The sequence below is a fragment of the Gracilinanus agilis genome, chromosome 2 (genome assembly GCF_016433145.1).
Source record: "Gracilinanus agilis isolate LMUSP501 chromosome 2, AgileGrace, whole genome shotgun sequence".
In the NCBI taxonomy this organism is placed as follows: Eukaryota; Metazoa; Chordata; class Mammalia; order Didelphimorphia; family Didelphidae; genus Gracilinanus; species Gracilinanus agilis.
The window spans coordinates 277,888,582-277,914,470 of record NC_058131.1 but is presented as its reverse complement, the minus strand read 5'-3'; the positions used below and the strand labels follow the sequence as shown (position 1 = coordinate 277,914,470).

The 25,889-nt window shown below is 39.6% G+C and overlaps 1 protein-coding gene across 1 annotated transcript in view; it reads left to right on the top strand.

Annotated features, from left to right (window-relative positions):
* Positions 1–25,889, top strand: part of ADAMTS13 (ADAM metallopeptidase with thrombospondin type 1 motif 13) — a 57,517-nt gene that overhangs the window by 14,632 nt on the left and 16,996 nt on the right. Inside the window, exons 12-24 of the mRNA XM_044661295.1 lie at positions 2,629–2,780; positions 2,918–2,981; positions 3,773–3,899; positions 5,490–5,638; positions 5,817–5,937; positions 6,096–6,176; positions 6,983–7,164; positions 14,137–14,272; positions 14,414–14,543; positions 15,140–15,319; positions 16,794–16,983; positions 18,383–18,503; positions 21,713–21,842. Of these exons, the coding sequence (XP_044517230.1) occupies positions 2,629–2,780; positions 2,918–2,981; positions 3,773–3,899; positions 5,490–5,638; positions 5,817–5,937; positions 6,096–6,176; positions 6,983–7,164; positions 14,137–14,272; positions 14,414–14,543; positions 15,140–15,319; positions 16,794–16,983; positions 18,383–18,503; positions 21,713–21,842 (1,763 nt within the window). The remainder of the gene's footprint in view (positions 1–2,628; positions 2,781–2,917; positions 2,982–3,772; positions 3,900–5,489; positions 5,639–5,816; positions 5,938–6,095; positions 6,177–6,982; positions 7,165–14,136; positions 14,273–14,413; positions 14,544–15,139; positions 15,320–16,793; positions 16,984–18,382; positions 18,504–21,712; positions 21,843–25,889) is intronic.

The window sequence follows — 25,889 nt, the reverse complement described above, 5'->3', positions numbered from 1 at the left end:
ATACTTTTAAAGAAAACTTTAATGCAAATGTACTGTAGGAGACACTCTCTTAAATAGATGCTGAAATGTTTTTTTTTTAACTTAATCAACCTTCACATAAATATAACACCAAAAGCTAACAATCAATAGGAAGAAAATATTATCGTTAACATACCTCTCTTAGGAGACATATTTGTTAAGTATCAATCATGATACAAAGAAAACTGGAGTAGGGTACATTGGATGGTGTATTAGTAAATGTTTAATAACCAGTTCTCTGAAAAGGCACAACACACCTATGTTTAATCTGCATTTATTAACATTTTCTCCTTCACTTTCTTAAGTGTAAACAACCAAAAAAATAGTAAATCAAACCCTAATTTCTAGATTTTGTGGTGGTTCAGTTGTTTTCCAGGAAGGGGCAAGGTTAGGAAGAACATTAGAGGAATTTATATTTGTTCCTGGAAGTAATAGGAACCAGTGGAGTTCACTGAATGGGATTGGTGGTTATGTGCTCAGATCTGCATTTTAGGAAGATCATTTTGACAGCTGAGGGGAGAATGATTAGGGTGGGGAAAGATTTGAGTCAGGGAGACTAACCAACAGGCTATTGTGATAGTCTAGGCATGAGGTATCGTAGGATAGAAGGGAGTAGATATGAGAGATATTAGTAATATGGAAACAATAGAGACTTGACCAGTGATTAAATGGGGGCAGATAGAAAAGCATAGAGTTCAGTATGACACTAGGTTGAGAGCCAGGGTAACTGAGAGGATGGTGATACCCTTGACAAGAATGGAGAAATTAGGAAGAGGGGATGATTTAGAGCAGTGGTTCCCAAACTTTTTTGGCCTACTGCCCCTTTTCCAGAAAAAAATATTACTTAATCCCCTGGAAATTAATTTTAAAAAAATTTTAATAGCAATTAATAGGAAAGATAAATGCACCTGTGGCCATCACCACCCCCCTGGATCGCTGCAGCACCCACCAAGGGGCAGTGGCACCCACTTTGGGAATCACTGGTTTAGACGGATTGGTAAAGCATTTTTTTTTTTTTTTGGTAGAAGGTAGGAGTTTAGTTGGGATTTGAAAGAAACCCAAGAAGCTAGGAGATGGAGATGGAGAGGGAGAGCACTGCAGGCATGGGGACAGTCAGAGAAGGCATCTAGTCAGAGGACAGAGTGTCTCGTGGGAAGAACAGTAAGGAGGCCACTGCGACTGGCCTCATCCCATAATAGAGTATGTGGAAAGACAAACAAGTTTAATACCTTTTTTTGTGTTGAATATCTGCCTCCTTGTAGAAATGAGAGTTAAAAAAATTCATCTCTATAAAGACTGGCTCACGGTGGTTGATTAGTATGGCTTTTAAAAAAATCACCCAAGTTTCTTAATTTATTCTTTTTCCTGTTCCCTCCCAAAGAACCATCCTTTATAAAAAATGTAAGGGGGGAAAAAAAGTTTTTTTGGGTTCAATATATTAAAAGATGGTCACCAGAGGATTGAACAATTATCAATCCTCAATTAAGAATAATCTCAAGTGAAAATTGACTTTTATGGAAGTTTATTTACAATTGAAAAGAGAGAGAGGAAATAAGAAAATAAGAATCTAACACAGTAGGTAATTTACTAAGATCCTTTAATTAATCCAGGTAGATCTAATTAACCCTCTGCTGAGAGTCAGAGGGCCAGAGGCCTGGAGGTGAATGAAGCAAAGCTTTATTCACAGAATCTATTTAAAGATGTTCCTTAAGAGAAGTTCAGGAAGGTTCAGTCTTTTAACTCACCACGTGGACCTCTAAAGAAGATATTGAAGGTTGTCTCACCAAGGTCTCAGCGTTCCAGCCAGCACTCTTCCACGAACCAGGAAAACTAGAAGACCCCCTTCACCAGCCACCCTCTTCAACAGAAGACCTCTCACTCACTCAACTCCCTCTTTTTAAAGGAGTCACTTATGCGTCACTTCCTGTGCCTCCCTCCTACTTTACGTGTCTAATCACAATGGACACTTCTTATTAGGATGCCTAGAGGGTGGTCAGTTGATTCTGATTCGTCACCCACTATAGCACTTGTGGGTTAAGGACCTCCCAGAATTTGGAGGTGCTCTCACCTTTGCTGATTAAATCTAAAGATGGGCAGTGTAGACTTAATCTAATTATCACAGAAAGAATAACAAAGAGGAAAAAAATTCAGCAAAACTAACATATAGAAAAAGTTTGACATTTTATGCAATGTTCCATACTTATAGTCTCTGCAAAGAAGTGGGTAGAATTGTCTTCTTAACTTCCTTCTTTGGGACCAGCATGGTCTTCATAATTTTTACAGCTTTCAGTCTTAATTTTGTTGTGTTGTTTGTTGTAGTCTCTGTATGTTGTTTTTCTGGCTTTGCTTCATTTTGTTTCAATTCATTTAAGTCTTTTCAGCCTTCTCTGTGTTCATCATAGTCATTGTTCTTAGAATAATATATAATATATTCGTGTATTACAATTTGTTTAGCTCATCTCCAATGGAAAGGTATTGTTACACATTTCTCTCTCTCTCTCTCTCTCTCTCTCTCTCTCTCTCTCTCTCTCTCTCTCTCAGCAGTTGAATCCCTGGATCAAAGGGATGCACATTTTAATCACTTTATTTTCAACATGTTTTTTATTCTAGTGGTGCTCTAAGGGCCACTGTCGTTCTCTGGAAGAGTTGACCCCAGTCTCCTTGGTGCATGGACAATGGTCTAGTTGGGGCCTTCCTAGCACTTGCTCTCGAACCTGTGGAGGAGGAGTCATCACTAGAAGACGGCAGTGCAACAACCCCAGGTACCCAGAACATCAGTTTCTGAGGGTGAGAAGGTGACACAGGAGCTTCCTTCATCCAGGGTCAGGCTGTAGATACCTTGTGACAAGGAAGCTGTCCATGTCACTCTCCCTCCTGACTGCCCAATGGTGCTTTTCAGACCTGCTTTTGGTGGTCATGACTGTACAGGAGCTGATCTCAAGGCTGAACTGTGCAACACTCAGGTAGGGATGCTCCCTTTAAACCAGTTGTCAGGGCAGAGACCTCTGTTGACCCTGAGTCCTAAGATCAGTTGGAACCAAACCATTGTAGATAGTGTCTAATTGGAGGACAAAGTAGAGGATTACATGAGAGAGTTTCTAAAGTCCCTTCAGGTTCACAGGATTTCCTGGCTCTAGGATAAATTACTCAATAAGCCTTTGTGACATGCCTGCTCTGTACCAGGCCATGTCCTAAGTGTTTTTCAGCTTCTTGAACTGAAAAAGAGATACAAAAGGACTACATCTGATCCTCCCTGATTGGTAGAGAGACATAGGGACACTTGTACTGCCAGTCGCAGGGACTTTACTAACATTCATAAAGACACAACTTAAGGCAATAGAAAGTTTTTTTCTTGAGTTGAGCTACAAGTTGCCTCCTGTTTTCCATCTGTGCATCTTAATTTTGTTTTCCAGAACTACACAAAATAAGTATGTGATAGTCCTTCAGGTGTCTATTATGCCTCTGTTCTTATCTAGGACATATCTCTTCCATTATTATCTCTGGCTCCCAGGACATTAAGGGAGCAGAGTATGTCAAAAGCTACCTTTAGGGGCATCATGTCTTGCCCTAGAAAGACCTCATGAAAGAAGCTGAGGCACACAAAGCTTCCCTTGGGGATTTTCTCTTCATTCTTTCTGACTAGCTACAGTTTTCTGACTGAATTAAAACAAACAGAGCTACCCTTTCAATAATTTTGTCTGCCAGAGCTCACTTTCTCTCTCCTCTGGTTATCTTCTCTCCCTCTTTTCAACAGGCCTGTGTGAAGACCCAGCTAGAGTTCATGTCTGAGCAATGTGCTGCGACTGATCAGAAGCCACTGTACCTCACTCCGGGGACTCCCACTTTCTATAGCTGGAAGTCAGCTGCTCAGTATAACCAAGGTAGATAAAGGGAGTGAGGATGCCAGGAGAGAAGTGGGGCCACCTCTCTTTCTGTTGCTTTCACAATATTGCAGCTGTACTGCTAGAATTTATCTTTGGTGTCCTTCTACCATCCCTTTCTATATCCCCAAAATCCTGCGTCTTATTCTTTTGTGATGCAGTGACTTGGCTTTAGAGTCAGAAGGACAGGGTTCAAATCCTACCTCTTTCACCTATTACTGGGTGACTTTCATCAAATTACTTAATCTTTCTGAGTTTCATATTTTTCATCTGCTGGGTGGCACAGTGGATAGAGTGTTGGGCCTGGAGTCAGGAAGTCCTGAGTTCCTATCTAGCCTCAGACACTTCTTAGCTGTATGACCCTGGGCTAGTCACTTAACCTTGTTTGTCTCATTTTCCTCATCCATAAAATGAGCTGGAGAAGGAAATGATAAGCTGATCTAGTATCTTTGCCAAGGAAACTCCAAATGGAGTCATAAAGAGATGCAAATGAAAATGACTTAACAACTACAAAATTTTCATCTAAAACTAGGGGATTCAATGAGAGAGTTTCTGAAGTCCCTTCCAGTTCACAAGATTTTCTAGCTCTAGGATCAATTTACTCAACAAGCCTTTGTGACATGTCTACTCTGTCCCAGACACTTGTCCTAGAGATATGTCCCTGATCATAACCAAATGCTTAATGGTAAAAGCCTTTAATATCCAAAGGAGAAATGATAAGAATAGAATTATAGACTAACCTAGATTCATTTGGGGTAGAACCCCTTATCAGCAACTGTATTGGGGGTGGAGAGGAGTTACTGGGATTCAGTTTGCCTGTCTATTTCCCCTATTATTTAGCAGTGAGTACTCTCTAAGTGAACAGCTTCGCCAATACTGACTGCTCCCATGTTTTGTCATCTTTTCCAGTTCTCTGGAAGTGAAGTGAAATCTCAGGGTTATTTTGAGTGGCATTTCTTTTGTCATGAGTTATTTAGGAATATCCTATGATTGTTAATGGTTTATATTTCTTCTTTTATGAACCTATTTATTCATATTCTTTGCTTATCTCTGGGGGAACATACCTTAATTCTTACTTCTTCCAAGTCTAGCTCTAAACTTTAGAGCCTACTCTAGAGTTATAATAAACAAGTGAACATTCATTTAGGGATTTTGCCTTATACTTTTTATATTGGGGTATCTTCTTTAAAAAACCCCAATACCAATTAATTAATTAAGAATATTTTTCTATGGTTACATGATTCCTGTTCTTTCCCTCCCCCTTCCTGGAGCCAGTGAGCAATTCCACTGGGTTTTACATGTGTCATTGTTCAAAACCTATTTCCGTATTATTACTATTTGCAATAGAGTGATCATTTAAGGTCAACATCCTGTTGGGGTATCTTCTATCACAAAACAAGAATGGGAACTTAAAAAAAAATAGCTCCTAATTCAGCAGTCCTTGAGCTAGACCTAGGGCCAGATGATAGAAGTTAGCGCCCTCTACAGGACCCTAAACCTGTCTAAACAGGCTGTCCCTGCTCCCTCCATTCCTTCCTCTTAGGCATCCCGTAGTATAACACCGAGTTCCTTCACACTTTTGCTTCTCAGGAAATGATCTGTGCAAGCACTTGTGCTGGGCAGCTGGAAAGAATTTCATAGTGAGTCGCGGTGAAAGTTTCTTGGATGGTACTCGATGTGTGCCCTCAGATCACCAGGCAGTGGGGACCATCAGCCTCTGCGTGATGGGCAAATGCAGGGTATGTAAGGCTATTTCCCTCTGCGTGTGTGTGAGTGTACCCCAGAGGTGGTGGGTCTTCCCACCTTCCAGCCTAGATGGGTCTAAGATGGCCTTGGGAAGAAGAAAGAAGGGAAAGACAGGTCCTAGTCCTGTTTTTGCCCCAGAATTCTATATCTTTTGCTTTCTCTTTTAATCAGGCATTTGGATGTGATGGCAGGATGGATTCTGGACTCGTGAAGGATGTATGCCAGGTCTGTGGGGGAGACAACACTACGTGCAGCAGAGTGAGCGGCTCTTACACTGGAGGGAGGGCTCAAGGTACAGCAGAATCCTTTCCAGCTTGTAGATAAGTTTTCCTTAACAGGAATTTCCTTTTCATTAGCACCTCTGGTGAGAAAACACAGAGAAACTTAGGCTAGGTCCATAGGACTCTGATGAAGAGGTATGACCTGCCTCCTATTTGAATTTTCTCCTAGAATATGTCACATTCCTGATGATTCTTCCCAATTTTACCACTGTGCACATCACCAACCAGAAACCTCTCTTCACACACCTGGGTAAGTGGGCAGGAAGAAAAGGCAATACCACAGTCAGCCCCATCTGGGTCTTGCCCACAACTAGCCTTAGAATATCTATAAGGGGGCAGCTAGGTGGCACAGTGGATAAAGAGCTAGGCTTGGAGTCAAGAGGATGTGGGTTCAAATGTGACCTCAGATACTTCTTAGATGTGTGGGCAAGTCACTTAACCCCAGTTGCCTAGCCTTTGCCACTCTTCTGTCTTAGAATTGATACTAAATGGTTAAAAAAATTACCTACAAGAACCTGTTAAAGTTCACTCTTTATGAGCAGTGTATGAATGAAACAAGAATTTATTAAGTATTTATTATGTATCAATTACTGGCATATTTCAGATTACAGTAAAAATATTTCCACTTTCAAAGGATTATAGGTACAGCTTCCCTTCATTTTGTAGATGAACAAACTGAGGTCCAGAGGAGTTAATAAGTTATTTCCCCAAGCCAGAAAGGCAGAACCAGAATTCTCACTCAAGGTTCTCTAGCCACAAATCTATTATCTTTTGCACTGTATCATGCTGCCTGTGTGATTCACAGAAAGAAAATCCTCCAGCTGATTCTCAGGGGCAGTGGCCAGCCTTTTGAGCAGCTATCTTGCTTGTAGTATTTCCTTTGTAATTTTTTCCTTTTCACTCCCAATGATCCTACTCACATCTCCCACCTCATTTCCTGAGTCTCTCTGGCTAAGACTCTTTCCTGGATGTCCAGGGGTTTCGGCATCCATCCCTGGCTGTGAAAACAGATGGCTGGTCTGCTTCCCTTAATATTAACACTGTTCTGGACCATAGCTGTGAAGGTGAGAGGACACTATGTGGTGTCTGGGAAGAGGCGCATCTCCTCAAACATCACCCACCCCTCAGTCCTGGAAGACAAACAGATTGAGTACAGAGTGTTTCTCACCGAGGAAAAGATGCCCCATCTAGAGGAGATCCGCATCAGAGGACCCACCCAAGAGGACATTGAAATACAGGTGATGAGAAAGTGGGGGGTTGTTAAAGACTGATGTGAGTTGATCAAAGTTGGGACTATGCCTCCCCCGCAGTTGCTATTCTGAACCAGACATGGAGACTTTCAGGCCCTAGAAAAATAAAATCAATAGTATATTTTGGGGAAAGTAATTTTCAGTAGTAGTTATCTGAAATGTTGGATATAACACGTGCTGAGGTAAACTAAAGAGTATTGGTGGTGCTTCTTTTTTCTTTTCTTTTAAAACCATACCTTCCATCTTAGAATCAATACAGTAGGGGCTAGGCAATGGGGGTTAAGTGGCTTGCCCAGGATCACACAGCTAGGAAGTGTCTGAGGCCATATCTGAATCTAGGACCTCCTGTCTGTAGGCCTGGCTCTCAATATACCCCTTGTTGGTGGTGTTTCTTGCAAAGACAAGTGACTTGGGCTCATAAAGCTCATATTCTCTATCCCTGTCTTCCTAGAAATGGGAACTTGAAGCAAAGATAAATGAGGCATATCAGCAGAAGGGAGAGAAGTAGAACCCATGAGATAACACTGCTATACTCATTGAATACTAAAATCATTGCATGGGGCAGCTAGTAGCCCAGTGGACTGAGAGCCAGGCCTGGAGTCAGGAGGACCTGCAGTCAATTCTGGCTTCAGATACTTCCTAGCTGTGTGGCCCTGGGCAAGGCACTTAGTCCCCATTGCTTTGTGCTTGCTGCTCTTCTGTTTTAGAACTGATACTAAGACAGAAAGTAAAGTTTTTTGTTTTTGTTTTTGTTTTTGTTAATCATGGCAAAGAAGTTTCACGACAGAGTGGACTGAGTACTGAATCAAGGAGACTTGAGTTCAAACCCATCTCTGACACTTACCAGCTACTACAAGTCAGTCTCATTTCTGACACTTATTATTTCACTCTTGACATGTCACTTAATCTCTATGTGCCTGAGGCAACTTGTTAGGCTCCTAAGCCATAGATGGCTTGGAATTCCACACATTAAAGTGGTAATATGTCTTTGATAAGAAATAATTATGAAGAAATGAAAGAAAAGAAGAAAAAATGCATTTACCAATCACTTGTTATTTGCCAAAAACTGTGCTAAGTGCTTGGGATGCAATTAGCAAAAACAAGAGTCTCTGTCCTCAAGGAACTCACATCTGATTGAGGGTGATAATACACATAAATTTAGTTGCAGGGTACGTGGAAAGACCCAGAAATCCTAAGGATACAATGGAGGGGCAGGTATCCTTCCTGGAACCCAGGTACCCAGACATGCTAATGCTTTGGGTGCATCAGTAGATTAAATGACAGTGACAAGGGATCTGCTGGGCATAGTTACAGGGTCACTTTCTTTAAATCCCTAGTGACTATACAGAGTAGGTGCTCAATCAATGCTAATTGGCTGACAGACTTTGCAGGGCATGTGGAAAGGGCAGAGAATGTGCAGAGCAAGGGTTGGTGGTTTTCTTTCTCACTCAAATGCCTATAGCTGATGAGTTCCATCCAATGATGCTAAAAATCATGGATGAAGGAAAATGTACAGTTATTCCTGGCCACATGATGGAGCTCAAGGCAGTTGGGAGAGGAGATGACTGATGGAATAGCAAAAGTTAAGGGCACCCACTCCTGTCAGTTATTATCCCTAGAAGAGAAAAATCTTTCCTTCCTCCTTTCCTTCTTTCTCTTTTCTTCCTTCCTTCCTACTTTTTTCTTCTTCCCTTCCTTCTTCCCTTCCTAACTTTTTCTTTCTCCCACTCCCTCCCTCCATTTATGTCTTTTATCTTTCTTCCTTCCTCTCCCTTCCTTTCCTTCCTCCCTCCCTTCTTTCTTTCTTCCTTCCTACCTCCCTTCTTCTATCCCTCCCTTCATTCATTCCTTCATTCATCCATTTGTTCATTCATTCATTTATTCCTTCCTTCCTTCCATGGTTTTTTATCTATCTCTTATTGCCTAAGCACAGATGTTCTCCAAGGTGCTATTAGAAGCTTTCTCTTCTTTCCCTAAATTCTTTCTTGGTGATTTAATCAGTTTCTATGGATTCATCTCTACAAGATAACTGCCTAATCTAGTCCAAATGTCTCTTCTTAACTCATCTTGTATCAACAGTTACCCACTGAACATCTCCACTACTCTTCTTTTTCACTCACTATCATATCAATTGCCAAGTCTTGCTAATTCAACTTCTACAACACTTTATCATGTTCTCCTTCCTTTCACTTCTCACATGGTTCACTACCCTAGTTCTTACCTTTATAATCTCTGGCCTAGACACTGCAGTAGTCTCAGACTCAGTTACCTTGTTTCCAGGCTTTCCTTCTTCAGTCTAGCCTCCACAACCTGCCAAAGTGGTCATTTTAAGGTAGGTTACTCCTTTACTAGAAAATCTTTAGTGGCTCCCTACTGCCTCTAAAATAAAATGTAAATTCCTCAAGTCTTGGCATTTAATGCTCTCTACAATCTGTCTCCAACCTACTTTTCCTGACTTTTTCATTTTCTTTACCTTTACACATTCTACATTGCAGCCAAACTGGTTTACTAGCTGTTCTTCAAATTTAGCAGTTTGTCTCCCCTCTCTCTGTCTTATTTCTACCTCTTAGAATCTGAACTCCCTTCGTTGCTTAGTTCAGGTGCCATCTCAATATGATGCAGTTCAAAGAAAGCTGGATTTAAGTTTACTACCTGTAAGTAAGCAAGTCCTTCAATGTTTTTGGACCTCGGCTTTCTCATCTATAAAATGAGGAGATTAGATTTGATAGCCTCTAAGATCCCTCCCAGTTCTAAGTCTATGATCCTACTTGAAACTCTTATAGATCCCCTGTCCCCATTCATGTTCTCTACTTCAAATTTTATTTGAAATATCTACTTCTATCCTCTTCTCCTTGTATCTATTTATCTTTGCACATGTTGTGTCTCCATATCACACTTCCCACCATTTTGAGGTCAGGAACAATTTCCTTTTTATTTTTATTTCTCCAGAACTTATCACAGTGTCCTGAATCTATGTGATTGTCTATGTTTATCCTTTCTTTAAAAAATATTTATTTCTTTTGAACATTCTTTTTTTTTAATCCTTACTCTCCATCTTAGAATCAATACTCTGTATTGGTTCCAAGGCAGAAGAGGGGTAAGGGCTAGGCAATGGGAGTCAAGTGACTTGCCCAGGGTCATACAGATGGGAAGTGTCTAAGGTAAGATTTGAACCTAGGACCTCCTGTCTCTGGACCTGTCTCTCAATCCACTGAGCCACCCCCTGCCCCTTGCACATTCTTTTAAAAAGTTTTTGAGCTCCGGGTTCTCTCCCACCTTCAGGCCATTGAGAAGTCAAGCAGAATGATACTCATTATACATATGAAACTGTGAAATCAGGCAAAACATACTTCTATATTAGCCACATCTCAAAAAAAGCAAAAATATGATTTTACATGCAATTAGGAAAGATTAAAATATTAAAAATCAGGAAAAATAAAGAAAATTTAAAAATTATGCTTTAGTTTGCACTTGGACTTCATCAATTTTTTTTCCCCTGGAAGTGGAAAGTATTTTTCATCACATGCTGCAAATTTCTTTCATTATCTTGATTAGATTTGGCAGCGAAGTCTTTCACAGTTGATCATCATAAAATATTGCTGTTACTATGTACAATGATCTCCTCACTTCATTTTACATCAATTCATGTAGGTCTTCCCAGGTTTTTTGGCATACCGCTTGTCATTTCTTATAGCACAATAGTATTCCATCATAATTTTATATTATAATTTTTTTTAGCTATTCCTTAATTGATGGGTATCCTCTCAATTTCCAATTCTTTGCTACTTTTAAAGGAAGTACTATAAATTATTTTGTACATATAGATTTTTCCCCTTTTTCTTTGATCTCTTTGGTATGCAGACCTTGTAGATGCATTGCTGGGTTAAAGGATATGCACATTTGCTATCCTTTGGTCATTGCTCCAAATTGTTCTCTAGATAGTTAGATGAGTCTACAAGTCCACTAACAGTACGTTTAATGTCTTTATTTTTCCACATCTCTTTCAGCATTTGCCATTTTCCTTCTCTCTCATAATAGCCAATCTGATAGGTGTGAGATGGTGTCTCAAAGTTGTTTTAATTTGCATTTCTCTAATCAATGGTGATTAAAAAACATTTTTTCATGTTAATATATATATGTACATATGTGTCTTTGATTTTTTCTTCTAAAAACTACCTGCTCATAGCCTTTGATAATTTATCAATTGGAGAATAACCCTTATTTTTGTAAATTTGACTTGGTTCCTTATATATTTGAGAAATAAGATCTGTATTAGAGAAACATGCTATAAAGTCTTTTTTCCAGTTTTCTGCTTTCTATTAATTTTGGTTGCATTGGTTTTGTTTGTATAAAACTTTTTAATTTTATATAATCAAAATGATCCATTATATTTTCTGTGATCCCTGTCTCTTTTTTGGTTATAAACTCTTCCCTTATAGATTTGACAGGTAAAATTTGCCATGCTCCCTTAATTTGCTTATGATATCACCCTTTATGTCTCAATCATGTACCCATTTTGACCTTATCTTGGTATATGGTATGAGATGTTGTTTTATGCCTAGTTTCTTCCAAACTGTTTTCTAGTTTTCCCAGGAATATTTGCCAAAGGTGAGTTCTTGCTCCCAAATCTTGGGTCTTTTGGGTTTATCAAATACTAGATTACTATAGTTATTTACTACTGTATGTAGTGTACCTAATCTATTTCATTGAATACTACTCTTTTGCTTAGCCAGTACCAGATTGTTTTGATGATTACTGCTTGGTAATATAGTTTCAAATCTGGTTCTGCTAGGCTGCCTTACTTTACCTTTTTTTCTCCATTAATTCAGTTGATATTCTTGACCATTTGTTCTTCCAGGTGAATTTTGTTGTTACTTTTTTTAGATCTATAAAACAACTTTTTGGTAGTTTGATTGGTATGGCACTAAATAAGTAAATTAATTTAGGTAGAATTGACATTTTTATTATATTGGTTCAGCCTACCAATGAGCAACCCAACTCCAACAGTTGAACTGAACAACTGCAAACCTCCATACAGCAGGCCAATCAGGCCTTCTCTGCAGAATGATCAATCTGAGACCATGAGCTAAGCCAACCTCAGACACAGTATAAATGTGGGATAGTACTCTCTCCATCCCAGGAATGGGAGTAAGTTTCAGCATATAAGAAAAAATAACCTCTAAATGCAGAGAGAAAAAGCCCAACACTAGAAAAATATCTCAACAAGGGAGGTGACCAAAATGCAAACTCGGAAAAGAACAAAACAAAAAGTGAAAATGTGTGAAGCCTCAAAGAAAAATATGAAAGGATGTCAAACCCAAAATGAGTGTCTGAAAGAGTTCCAAAAAGGATAGAAAAACAAATAATAAGCTTAAGAAAAAATTAGAAAAGAAAATGATAGAAAAAAATCAACAGCTTAGAAAAAAAAGTAAATACATAGCTCAAACAGGAAAATAGCTCCCTAAGAAAGGAACTACAAAGCCTCAAAGAAGAAAATGGCTCCCTAAAAAATTAGACTTGGATAAATGGAAGCTAATGACTTCATGAAATAGCAGAAAACAATTAAAAAAATAGTAGAAATTTGAAATTTCTTACTGGAAAAACAACTGACCTGGAAAATAGATCCAAGAGAGATCATCTAAGAATCATTAAGTTTCATGAAAACCATGATCAAAAAAGAACCTGGACATGATATTGAAAGATAGCTATGCTTCCAAGACCTTTTATTGAATGTAATTTTTATAGCATTATGATATGAAAAGTATTCATTTGCATTTGTTTCTGAAGTTTATGCCCTAATACATGGTCAGTTTTTTTGAAGGTGCTATATATAGTTGAGAAAAAGGTATATTCCTTTCTATTCACATTCAATTTCCTCTGGAGATCTATCATATCTAACTTTTCTGAAATTCTATTCAACTTTTTTCTCATTTATTTTGTGGTTAGATTTATTTTGTTCTTGGTTACATAGAAGCATATAACTTAAAGTCTTTCTTCATGGAGGCTATAATTTAATTGAAGAGACAAAACTTATATTTGTGAAATGTAAAGAACAATGTAAGATAGCATATAAGCTCTGCTATAGACTGCAAAAGTGTTAGGAATTTAGAAAAGGAAAATGGTGATTTTTAGCTGGAGTAGTTCAGAAGGTCACAGAGGAGATTGGACTCTTTGAGCTATTAGCTATCCTATTGGGAAGTATAGACCCTAAGGAGGAAAAAGACAGAAAGAAAGGTCTCATATATATTTAGACAGCCACATTAGCCTGTTTTTATGGTATCAAAGAGCTGGAAATAGAACAGATGCTCTTCTATTGGCAAATAGCTAAACAAATTGTGGTATGTGAATAGAACTGACTATGATGGTGTCAGAAGATATGATAAATATAAAGAATTCAGAAAAGAATGGAAAGACTTATGAACTGTTACAGAGTGAAGTAAGCATAATCAGACGTGCAATGTGTCTAAATCAAAGCACAAAAGGACTGGACATTGTATGACTATAATGATCAAACTTAATCCTGGGGGAAAAGTGTGAAAATTTGCCTCCCTCCCTCTTTGCAGAGTTGAGGGCCTAAGGATATCAACCTTTAATTATATTTTCAGACTTGGTCAATGTTTTTTTTTGCTAAATTGCTTTTCTTCCCTTTTTTATTTTAAAAATGTTTTTCTTTATTTTATTACAGTAACAAATTTACCCATACATTTTTCAAGGTTACACAATTCTTTCCCTTTTTAAAAAAAATTCTCCTCTATTTTTATTATATAACAAATGTATTTCTCCCAACAAGGGATGGTCCTCTGTGTAGGGAAGGGGGAAAGGGATATTCAGAAATGAAGGTAATAAAAAAAACAAATGGTATCCATAAAAAGTTTCCTTTAAAAAGAAGAGATAGGGCCTGAATACTTCATTATCCCTAACCTCAGATTCCCAATTTCTTCCTTCTTTTTTCTAATTCAGGTTTACAGGAAGTATGGGAATGAATATGGAAACCTCACCAGACCTGAGATCACTTTCAGCTACTTTAAGCCTAAGCAGCAGCAGAGCCCGGTGTGGGCAGGGGTACGAGGGCCCTGCTCAGTTAGCTGTGGGGAAGGTGAGGCTTGGAGGCTGGTATTCTACTTCCTTCACCAGCAGAAAGGACTTATTACTTCTTCCCCAAGGGTTGAGATGGACCTTACCCTAATCCCTCAGGCAGGACATCCCAGCCCTTTCACTGTGCTCTTTTCCTTCCCAGGGGTCCGCCAAGTGAGTTATAGCTGCTTTGACCAAGAACAGAACAAATGGATTGATGACATCTACTGTGGAGGGACTGTGCAGCCCCTGTTGTGGCAGGAGCTCTGTGTTCCTGGGCCATGCCCACCACAGTGAGTACTGTTGATACGGTTTTGATCTCATAATTCTCTTAGCAGAAGAGTTATTTGAGGACTGTCAAGGCAGCTGAGGAGGGTCATGCCTAAAGAGTTACTGGGCTGGGGCAAAATGGTCCTAAATATTTCCTCTCTCATTTCCAAAAAAAATTCACACTGGTGAAATTAGGGGAAGCTTTGTAGGGGAAAAGAAATCACAGATGAGAGAGAGTTGGTGCCTTAACTATGTCTTTAGGATCCTCAAGTCTGTTTTAGCCTCAGTTTCCTTCTTTTTGCTACCTAGTTCCTCATGTCTGCCTCCCTGGAACAGGACTGGGACTTTTACAGCATGGAGCTGGTGGCAATTGTCCTGATTATGTCACTCCTTAGAGCAGGAGCTCTGTTGTTAGACAAAAGGGTCAGAATCATTTTTTTAAGTTGAGAGGAGCTTAGACCCCAGGTCTAACCTGGACCCATTTTACCTGGTTCAATGTTTACAGACTGATTGGTGGGAATAGAACTGTGTGGGAGTCCACCCCAACCAGCCTGGCTCCAGGAATCCTTTCAGGGCAAGGTCAAACCTGACAGGCTCTCATCTTCCCCTCCCTTCCTAGTTGGGCAGCAGGAGATTTTGGTCCCTGTAGCACAACCTGTGGAGGAGGAGTGAGAGAACGGACAGTGAGCTGTGTGAAAGTAGAGGGCAACCTCACCCTGACACTCCCAGAATCCTACTGCAAAGCTTCTCTCCAGCCCACTGCAATGGAGACCTGCAATCCCCAGCCCTGCCTTACCAGGTAACAGGGGTGGGTACTCACTGGCCTAGGTGGGACAGTGTTGTGAAATGGGTGAAGTTTGTCTTAGGGGACTCCCCAGACTGATTCTGACTTGGAATCCTTCTCCCCTTTAAGCAGATCCTTCCTTTAATTTCTCTTTACCATCTTTGATATCCTCTCTGCTCTCAGGAGCTCACCAAAAGCATTGTGTTTGTCCAGACTCCTTAGCCCCAACCATGTGCCCAGAGTGCTGCCAACCATCAAGGGCTCTTCTCCGCTCTCCTTTTCTCTCCCCTTATGCTCCTTTGCCTAAAACTAAAATGTCCTCATCTTGAATCATTTTCTTAGGTATCTGTCATTCGGCTAACTTGTTCAAGCTCCCTTCCTTCTTCCCCAAACTAAGTGTGCTAGTCAGAAAGGACTAGTAAGACATTATTAGGTAATATATGATCATTTGAACAATAATCATCTGGCTTCATAGCCCCCTGCTTTTATTGCCTCTTCTATAAGAGACACTAATGGTGGTCTGAGTGGGAAAGGTCATTCATTTGGCAGGTCAGTGGGGAAGGAAGATGTCTGTGCAGGAGGCATGTCCTCAGGGCACTTCCTTAGGAGCAGGAGTGAGACTACCTTTCAAATCACACTACTGAGTCCACTTCAATTTAATTCACAGATGTTAATTAAATACCAGTTATTTGAAAGACCCTGTTATGTGTAGGAGATTCAAAGATCAGGAGGAAACAGACCTTCTCCTCAGAGTTTTCCATAGAGTCAGCCTTACCAGACATGCCCATGGTTTTTTGGGGTTCTCTGTCAGTGCTGCCCTTACAGATTACCTGTAGGAGGAGACCTTTCACCTTCCATGCCACCTCTAGGGGACAGTGGAGAGTGTGTTAGAATGGAGACTCCTAAGTCAGGAAGACTTGAGTTTGAATCCCATCTCAGATACTTACTGTCTGACCTTGGGCAAATTACCCTTAGTTTCCTCATCTGTAAGTGATGGATAATCCTAGCACCTGCCTCACAGGTGAGAATTAAATGACATCACATATGTAGGGTGCTTTGTAAACCTTAAAGTGCTAGCTATTATTTTTATTGTTTTTTTCTTGAACCCTTACTTTCTATCCCACTAACAACTCTAAGAGAGAAGGGTAAGGGCTAGGCAACTGGGATTAAGTAATTTACTTTCCCAGGGTCATCTAGCTAGGAAGTGTCTGAGGTCACATTTGAACCCAGGGCCTCTCAATTCTAGGCTTGGCACTCTATCCACTGGGCTGCCTAGCTATCCCTGTTATTTTTATTATTATTAGCTTTCTTCTCAGGAATGCTGGCTCTTTTGAGGTCAGTTGTGAGGTGTCCTGGCTTCTTGTTTCTTTGTTCCTACTTTCTCTATCTTTGGGGTTCATGATCTTGGTTAGGAGTTCTGTTCAAGCCACATAGCAGAAACATTCAGAGAGAAGGATGGGATTTCCTGACTCTAGTATTCTGTTTTCAGGTGGAAGGTGTCTGAACCTGGTCCCTGCTCTTCAGTCTGTGGTCTGGGTCTAGCCCAGAGGAATGTGACATGCATGGAGGAAGGAACTGGTCTGGAAGGCCTGGTGGATGACAGTCTATGTTCTATGGAAGAAAAACCTCCTCACCTCGTACCATGTGTGGTGACTGTCTGCCCCTTGGGCTGGAAGACTGTAAGTGTACACCTTTACCTGTTTAGTTTCAAGAAACAAATTCATAGTAAGGAGGGAATAATTCAGAATGTGTTTGGGAGGGAGGTAGAAAGAGGGGTATTGCCTATATCCATGCTAAAAGGATGATGACTGAAGGTGACAAGGCTTCATCTGTCCCTCTTATATAGGAAAGTGTCATCCCTGAAGGTTTCTTTTCTGCCATTGCCCAACCAAAAGTTTCGTCAGTCTTTTCCTTTCAGTTTTGTGGCTTCAGGCCAAATGGAAGACAAAAACCAGAATACCTCAGGAGAATTCATTTATTAGAATTTATGAAGATAGTCTTACTTTTTCTATTTTATAGAGGATCACCTTCTTTTTCTAAAAGTTTCTAGGAGGGGAGGGAAAGAAAACGAATCATGTAAATATGGAAAGATATTTTAAAATTTAAAAATAGAGAAAAAAGCCAAAAAATTAAACAAAGGAAAATAACAACAACAAAATAAAAAATAAGTAAGAGTTCCTAGGCTAGGTGGTTCAGCGGATAGAGCTCGAGGCCTGAAGACAAGAACTTGGGTTCAAATGTGACTCTCAGATACTTCCTAGCTGTGTGACCCTAGGCAAGTCATTCAACCCCCATTGCCTAGCCCTTACCATTTTTATATCTAGGAACTGCTACTTAGTATTTATTCTAAGACAGAAGGTAAGGGTTTAAAAAAAGTTGCAAGTTTTCTCCACTATATACAAGAAGTAGGTGGCTGGATGACTTTCATACCAGTGGCAAGTTGCCTGTGGTGGTCTCATCTTGGGTGTGGAGATTCAGAGGAAGTGGGATAGAGTACATTGTACTTGGAGTCAGGAAGATGTGGGTTTGAATCTGCCTCAGACACTTCTTAGCAGGATGAGCCTGGGCAAGTCACTGAATCTCAGCCTACTTATCTATAAAGTAGAGATAATAATAGTATTTCCCTCACAGGCTTCTTTTGAGGATCAAGTGAGCTAACATAAGTAAAACACTTTGCAAACCTAGCCTGCCATGTAAATTGTGATAATTGGACTTCAATCCCCCACGTATCCCGAAATTGCCTGAGCCAATATGGAAAGATGCCTTTTCCTTGGAAGGCTTTGTGAGGGCATCTTTGTGGAATACTCAATCACTAGAGAGGTCAGGGCTAAGGAAAGTAAACTATTCCAAGAAGGAGATTTAGTTAGTTTAAAAGTTTCTGGATTCTCTCACATTTTCCCACCCAGCTCATTCTCTCCATTTCTATCTCTGGCTCTGTCCCTTTCCCTTGCTCCTTCTCTGTCTCCCTCATGTTCTCTAAGAAACTGGGCAAATAGAGTAGGATGTCTCCTGAGTCTATCCCATGTTCATCAGCATGTTATTTGTAGTGGGTCTGGGGGTTGTTTTATTTTCTCATAGCAAGAACCTGGGTCTTTCCTGGAAGAAGCTCTGGATCAATTGGGAGCTTCCTGGAAGGAGAATCTAACAGTGTACGTGTGGAGCCCTCTGATTGGGGAATGCTCAGTTTCCTGTGGTACAGGTGAGGATCTTTGGGAACATGGGTAACAAAGGGTTGAAGTATGGTTAGCCTTTTATCTCTCTGGTCACCAGAGTTCCTATGAGAATTAGAATAAGTTGGCCATCAATTGAAAGTTTCCCTTTGATTGGATTTGATGTCAGAGGACCTGTCAGGGTTCTAATCTCAGCTCTGTCACTTACTATTTTTGTGTTCTTAGGCAAGTTACTTCTATGGATCTCAGTTTCTTCATCTATAAAATAAAGGAGTTGGACTCAATGAGATTTATTTTTAAACTCTTACCTTCTGTCTTAGAATCAATACTATGTATTGGTTCCAAGGCAGAAGAGTAGTAAGGGCTAGGCAATGGGGGTTAAGGGACTTGCCCAGAGTCACACAGCTAGGAAGTGTCTGAGGCCAGATTTTAATGAGATTCTGTTTTAAAAACATGATTATATGATAGAGTTCCTAAATGAATCAAAACAGGGCAGACCATATCCATCTGCTTCCAGACATAACACAAGGACACTGCCATGGTTGTCATGGACTTTTCCTGCTCTCTGGAAGATTTCACTTCCCTTAGAAGGGTTTTGCCTTCCTCAGGAAGTTATTCAGTTCTATTCAGTTTGCTTAAATAGAATATTAAGTACTGGACGCTGGGAGAAGAGAACTAAAAAAGGGAAAATAAGATTCTTGGAATTGAAAGATTTTCACTGTAATTGAGAAGACAGATGTGAATTAACCAGAGGAAATGTCAGGGTAGGATATAAACAAGTTTCAGATATCTATTGTATACACAATTGCATAGAGAATTCAAAGCTTATCATGGAATGGGATCAGAAAAGGCTTCATGGAGTCATCAAACCTAGAGCTGAGCCTTGAAGATAAAATAGGATTTGGAAAGGAAAAACTGGGGGGAGCAGTGCAACCATATTGCAAGAAAAACATGAACGTAGAGGGCATGGAGATGACTAAGGCCTGTGGAGGAGACAGTTGTGAAGGAGACACCTAGCTGTCTAGTTTGGAAAGCAGTTGAAGAGAAATAAGGTTTGGTGTGTGTGTGTGGGGTGTTGGGTAGCCGAGTAGATAGAATTCCAGGCCTGGAGTCAGGAGAACCTGGATTCAAATCTGGCATCAGATACTTCTAGCTATGTGACCCTGGGTAAGTCGCTTAACCTTGATTGCCTAGCCCTTACTTTTCTGTTTCAGAGTTGTTACTAAGACAGAAAGTTTAAAAAAAAAAAAAAAAGGAATACGTTTAGGTGGGTAAGTTTAGACCACAGATTCAGATATCTTGAATGTCAGGTTAAGGGGTCTGGATTTGATCCACAGATAGCAGGAATCCCCTTTAGATGAGAGGGTTCAGGGGAATGGCATGAAGAAAGTGATTTCTAGCCAGGGTAAATTCTGTTTTTGCTATAGCTAGGTTTCTTTGTAGTTAAAGAGAAGGAAGAATGCTCTTTGCCTCAGCAACTATGTCTTCTTGTATGATGGGTTTGAGACCAATGAGAAGAGTTGTCTCTGCTGTCCTTGGATTGGGGTGGTCTTCAATGACGAGAAAGCAAAATGTAGTAGCAAGAGCATCCAGATTTGGAGTCAGAAGACCAGGATTCAGATTGCAACTTCATGACCTGAAACAAATCATGTGGTCTCTCGAATTGCTAACTAATTTATAGAATTATGAGATGGAGGCAGGCGTGATAGCAATAGGAGTAATACTCTGATCACATTTTAATAAGGAACAGAGGGTAGAGCGGCAAATAGCACAGGAAATAGAGACAAACAGCATGAAAGGGGATATGGAGGCAAATGGCATGGGGTGACAGAGGAAGGCAGATAGAATGAGAAAGAGAATGGGGTAGGGGAGAGACACAGAGAGTCACTTGTGTAACCATGGATTATACTTGGGAGCACTAGGCAGAATGGACTCAGATGGAGATGGAAGAGTGGAGGGGGAAGGAATTTGGGGTGCTGGGGGACAGACAGATACTTACCTGGGCCACCTTGGAGTTAGTGTATTAACATCTACATCATCTCAAAGTTAGTTACCAGCAACATCCAGCTGGAATTACTGTCGATTCCTAGAACTTATCTGAGATTTATTATGAATAAATTTGATAAAGGTAAATCAAGGTGCATACTCCAAGCAAAATCAATTTATTAACAGTAACACATATAACTCTTAACAAAATGAGTCAGACTGGCCACCCCAGTAAGGCCAATGGCTCCAGTGGGAAAGGAGGGACTCTCTTTATTGACACTCAGGAAAGGAGGGGAGTTTGGGTAGTTGGAGAACATTACAATTGGTTATATTAAGAGAAGTGAGTAGGCATTCAGGTATGGCAATCCTTTCCCCTCTTTGACAATAAAGGAATGTTAATTGTTTTAAGAAACTCATCTGCCTCTTGTAATCTCTGTTCCAGTATCAGTTCCCTTGCTTCTTCACTGTCCCTTAGAAAATCAAATCTCCTCTAATTGCACAAGGAGAGGCAAGGACAGACAACATATCTTTTGGGGGGGGTGGCACCAGGTTAAGCCATTGGGGTTCATAGGCAACAAGCAGAAGTTTCAGGGGCTAATGGAATGAATAATAACTTTTCCTTTCAACTATACTTTTAAAGTAGCTTGAAGGGAAAGTTGTGTTCCTGAGCTTAACTCAAGAATAGAGAAGTGTGGCTTGACAAATTGGGAGAGCAAGTCAATTATAGGATAGAGTCAGTTATAGAATAGAGTCAATTATAGGATAGAATCAATTATTAAATGAAACAGAATAATTTTAATTTCTTCTGGTTTATATTTCATAGGACCAAAAGACCTCACAGAAAGGGCTAGATGGCTTCCCCTGATTTAGCACAGACTCAGGATGTGATTTTTAGTTAATATATGATGCAGTTTGTACATTATGCTTCTTTGATCTTTGGGGTGGTTTAGATATAATGTCTAGGTTCCCTTTTGCCATCTTACTTCCTTCTATGGTTACTTTATAACTACTCATAAACTTACTATACTAGCTAGGAGAGAGTGTGTGTGTGTGTGTGTGTGTGTGTGTGTGTGTGTGGTTAGGGGACCAGAACAAAAAACATCTTTAATACATCTCTTTAGGCCTCAACTTATCTGAAAAAAAAATGAGGGGACTAGATTAAATGACTTCTCATGACTTTCAACTCTAGATCTACGAATTCTAAGTTCCTTTTGGCTTTAAAACCCTGAACTCTCTGATTCTCCCCACCTAGGCTTAAGAGAGCTACGATATGTTTGTTTGGACTTTGCTAGCAGGAAAGAAGTCCAGGAAGTAAAGTGTAACCCAGTGAGCCAGCCAGCAAAACAGATGATGATCTGCCATGCTGCTTCCTGTCCACCCAGGTAAAGCAAGAAATCATTTCAGCTGCCTTTCCTCACCTTTAGAGTTGTTTGTCCTTTACACTGGTGATGGTGGCACTATACCTTTTCACTACTAATACCACTAGTAGCACTACCATCATCAGCAGTAATTCCACTAATGCCACTAATTACCAACTACTAAAAAACTGCTTCCAACAAGAAGTCATATCTGTGTGGAGCTTCTAAAAAATAGATGTGTTATCTTTTGTTTTTATATCATCTGTATTTCCCTACCCAGATTTCCTCATTTTCTCGCCTATTCCTTTCTAGAGAGCGCTCTCTCTCTCTCCCTCTCTCTCTTTTTCTCTCATTAAATTTTATTTTATTTTACCTCCAAATTACACATAAAAATAGTTTCTAGTATTTTATTGAGTCTTGAATTCTCTCCTTCCTCCCTTTCTTCCAACCCTCCACTCCCCTTGAGATGGTATATACTCCAAAGAAGCCATCTCTTATAATTTTTTTTTAAGGAGGAAGAAGAGAAAAAAATTCAACAAAACCAATCAATACACCAAAAAAAAAAAAAAAAAAAAGATCTTGACATTATGTACAGTGTTCCACACTCTTGGTCCTCCACCTTTCTAAAGAAGAAGGAATATGTCTTCTCATAATTTTTTCTTGAGGCTAAACTTACTCTTTTTAACTTCACTCTATTCAGCTTTGCTTTGTTTTATGATTTTTCCTTCTACTTACCACTATTCTCCTTAGATAAAACATTGCTTTAGTCATTGTGCATATTGTTTTTCTGTCTCACTTTACTTCATTTGCATCAGTTCATATAAGTCCTTTTATGCTTCATTCATCACATTCATCATTTCTTAAAGCACAATAATATTCTGTCACATTCACACATCACAATTTGTTTGTTGTTCAGTTGTATCTGACTCTTTGTGATCCTGTTTGAGGTTTTTTCTGCAAAGATACTGGAGTGGCTTGCCATTTCCTTCTCCATCTCATTTTTTACAAATGAGGAAACTGTGGTCAATAAAGTTAAGTGACTTGTTCAGGGTTACCCAGCTAGTGAATGTCTAATGCCAGATTTGAACTCAGGAAGATGAATCTTTCTGAATCCAGGTTCAGCATTCACTGAGCCACTTAGCTGCGCTCTGCTAAACATTTTGGTATATATAGAGCCTTTTCTTTTTTTTTGTCAGTGACCTCCTTGGGGGTCAATTGGTGGGGGCCAACATCTGGGTCAAGGAGTATCAACATTTTAGTCACTTCATTTACATAATTCCAAATTGCTTTTCAGGATGGTTATACCGATTCTCTGTTTCACTGACAATTCATTAGTATACCTGTCTTTCCAGAACCTCTCATTATATTCACATTTTTTGTATCTTTTCCAATTTTCTGGAGAAGAGGTGAAACTTTAAGTTTGCATTGATTTGAATTTCCCTTATTTAGAGTTATTTGGGCATTTCACCCAGTCCTCCATGGTCGTTAATAATTTATATTTCTTTAAAAATTTTTTAAAATCCTTACCTTCTGATTTTGAATCAATACTAAGTGTCACTTCCAAGGCAAATGGGGTTAAATTACTTGCCTAAGATCACACAGCAAGGAAGTATCTGAGGTCAAATATGAACTGAGGACCTCCTATGTCCAAGTCTGGTTCTCTATCCACTGAGCCACCCAGCTGCCCCATTTATAATTTTTTTGAGACTGTTGGCTCATATTCTCATATTTTAGAGATTGTCGTTTGGTCACATATATTTCTGTTGTCTATATAACTTGGATACATCAATTCCTTCCCTCTCTCCCAAACAAAATAAGCTCATCTTCTGAAATCTTATCTTCACAGAGATTGTTTCAGCTGTACTACTCAATACCACCTTAGAGCCCTGCATTGCCTCTTTCCTGTGATAAGAGGGTTGGAGGATAGAATGATAAACTCTTTCCAAAGCCTCCCTCTTTAGAGGGCTCAGGATTTTCCCATTATCTCTTCATATCCCACCAGCCACTCTTGTCTATCATGCTCCCACACCTGATGCCCTTCAGGGCCCTTTTTTCAGCTTTGAAGCTTTTCTATATTGTCTTCCCCCATTAGATTGTAAGTTCTTCCAGGGTAGGAACTGACTTTCCATTTCTTATTTGCAACCCCAGTGCTTAGCACAGTGCCTGGTACATAATAGGTGCTTAAGGGGGCAGCTGGGTAGCTCAGTGGATTGAGAGCCAGGCCTAGAGATGGGAGGTCCTGGGTTCAAATCTGATCTCAGACACTTCCCAGCTGTGTGACACTCTGGGCAAGTCACTTGACCCCCATTGCCTACCCTTACCACTCTTCTGCCTTGGAGCCAATACACAGTATTGACTCCAAGACCAAAGGTAAGGGTTTAAAAAAAATAGGTGCTTAATAATGTTTAGTGACTATTAATACACCCTCAATCATGTCCACCCCGACCCATGCGTTCATGCAGTTGTTTTTCCTATATGTTTCCTCTCCTGCAGTCCCTCCTCTGAATGTGGGTAGCATCTTTACCATAAATCCTAGTGACTATTAATACATACTGTAGATATCCCTTATCAGAGATATTTGACATAAAGGCTTTTTTTTCTCCAGTTGATGCTTTTAAAAAATCCTCACCTTCTGTCTTAGTATAAATTTTAAGACAGAAGAGTGGCAAGGACTTGGCAATTGGGCTTAAGTAACTTGCCCAAGATCACATATCAAAATAGTCTTAAGATCAGGATTGAGCCCAGGCCCTCCTGACTGGTGCTCTATCCACTGTGCGACCTAGTTGTGCTTCACTCTCCCTTTTTTCCCTTTAAAACATTTTTGAAAATTATGAACTCAATAGCCAATAACCATTTTAAAATGGATAGAATGAAGAAAATTGTATAGGAATCTGTGAACTTTTGACATGCTGTTTTTATAAAGTACTTATTCAATTTAATAAGGTAATAACACATTTGACCTCTTTGGGTCTCCCTAAGAAATTCTTTTTTGTTTCTTCAGATTTTTAAGGTCTTGGTTTTTTCCTTTCTTTTCAAAAAAATTTCCTTTTCTATATAAGTCCTCAAAACCTTTGTTTCTTACAGAGAAATATAGTCTAGTAAAACATCCATATATTGACAATTCCTAAAAATGTTCATCTTATTCTATATCTCTACTCTATCACCTCTACTTGGTCCCTTCTTAGGTCCAAGGGTCTGAGGTGTGCTTCACCTCGAGTGTTAAGGAATTGCAAGTGATCAGAGCATTCATCAGTGCAATGCTCAGAAGCTTTTCAAGGTTGTGTCCCTTCCTATTGCTGCAGATATCACATGAGACATTCCCCTGGTTCTACTCATTTTCATTGGCATTAGGGCATATAAATCCTTCCAGGTATTGCTGAGATTATCCTTTTCTTTGTCTGTTTAGAGAATTTTGTTTATTTATTTATTGGTTACATTAAAATTCCCAGATATTTCCCTTCCTTCTTTTCCTCCCTGCACTAGAGAAGGCATCATTTAACAACAACAAATATATATATATATATATATATATATATAAACTATGTCTTTTGTATTTCTCTTTAACAGTTGAATTTTAACAGAATGTCTATCTGGAGGTGGACATTCACAAATTATTTTTCAAACATTAATTCTGGAGTTGTATTTAATGTTCTTTTGGTTCTACTTGTTCCATTTCCCATAATTTCATCTAGGTCTTTCCATGTTTGTTTGTTTTTTTAATTAACCTGCTCATCATTTCTTGTGAGGAAGTAGTATTCCATCACAATCATATGCCACAACTTGTTCAGCCATTCCCAATGTCCTAATGGGCATCCTAAGTTGACTATTTGTTACAAAGAACTTTTTTTTTTTTTTTGAGGCAAAAAGGGTTAAGTGATTTGTCCAGGGTCACACAGCTAATAGTGTTTGAAGCTGGATTTGAACTCATCTTTCTCCAAGTTCTATCCACTGTACCGCCTGGCTATTCCACAGAGATTTACAAGGGACTTTCCTCACAACAACCCTGTGACAAATTAAATTATTATCCCCATTTTACAGATGAGAAAGTGAGGTTTCAGGAAGGTTAAGTGA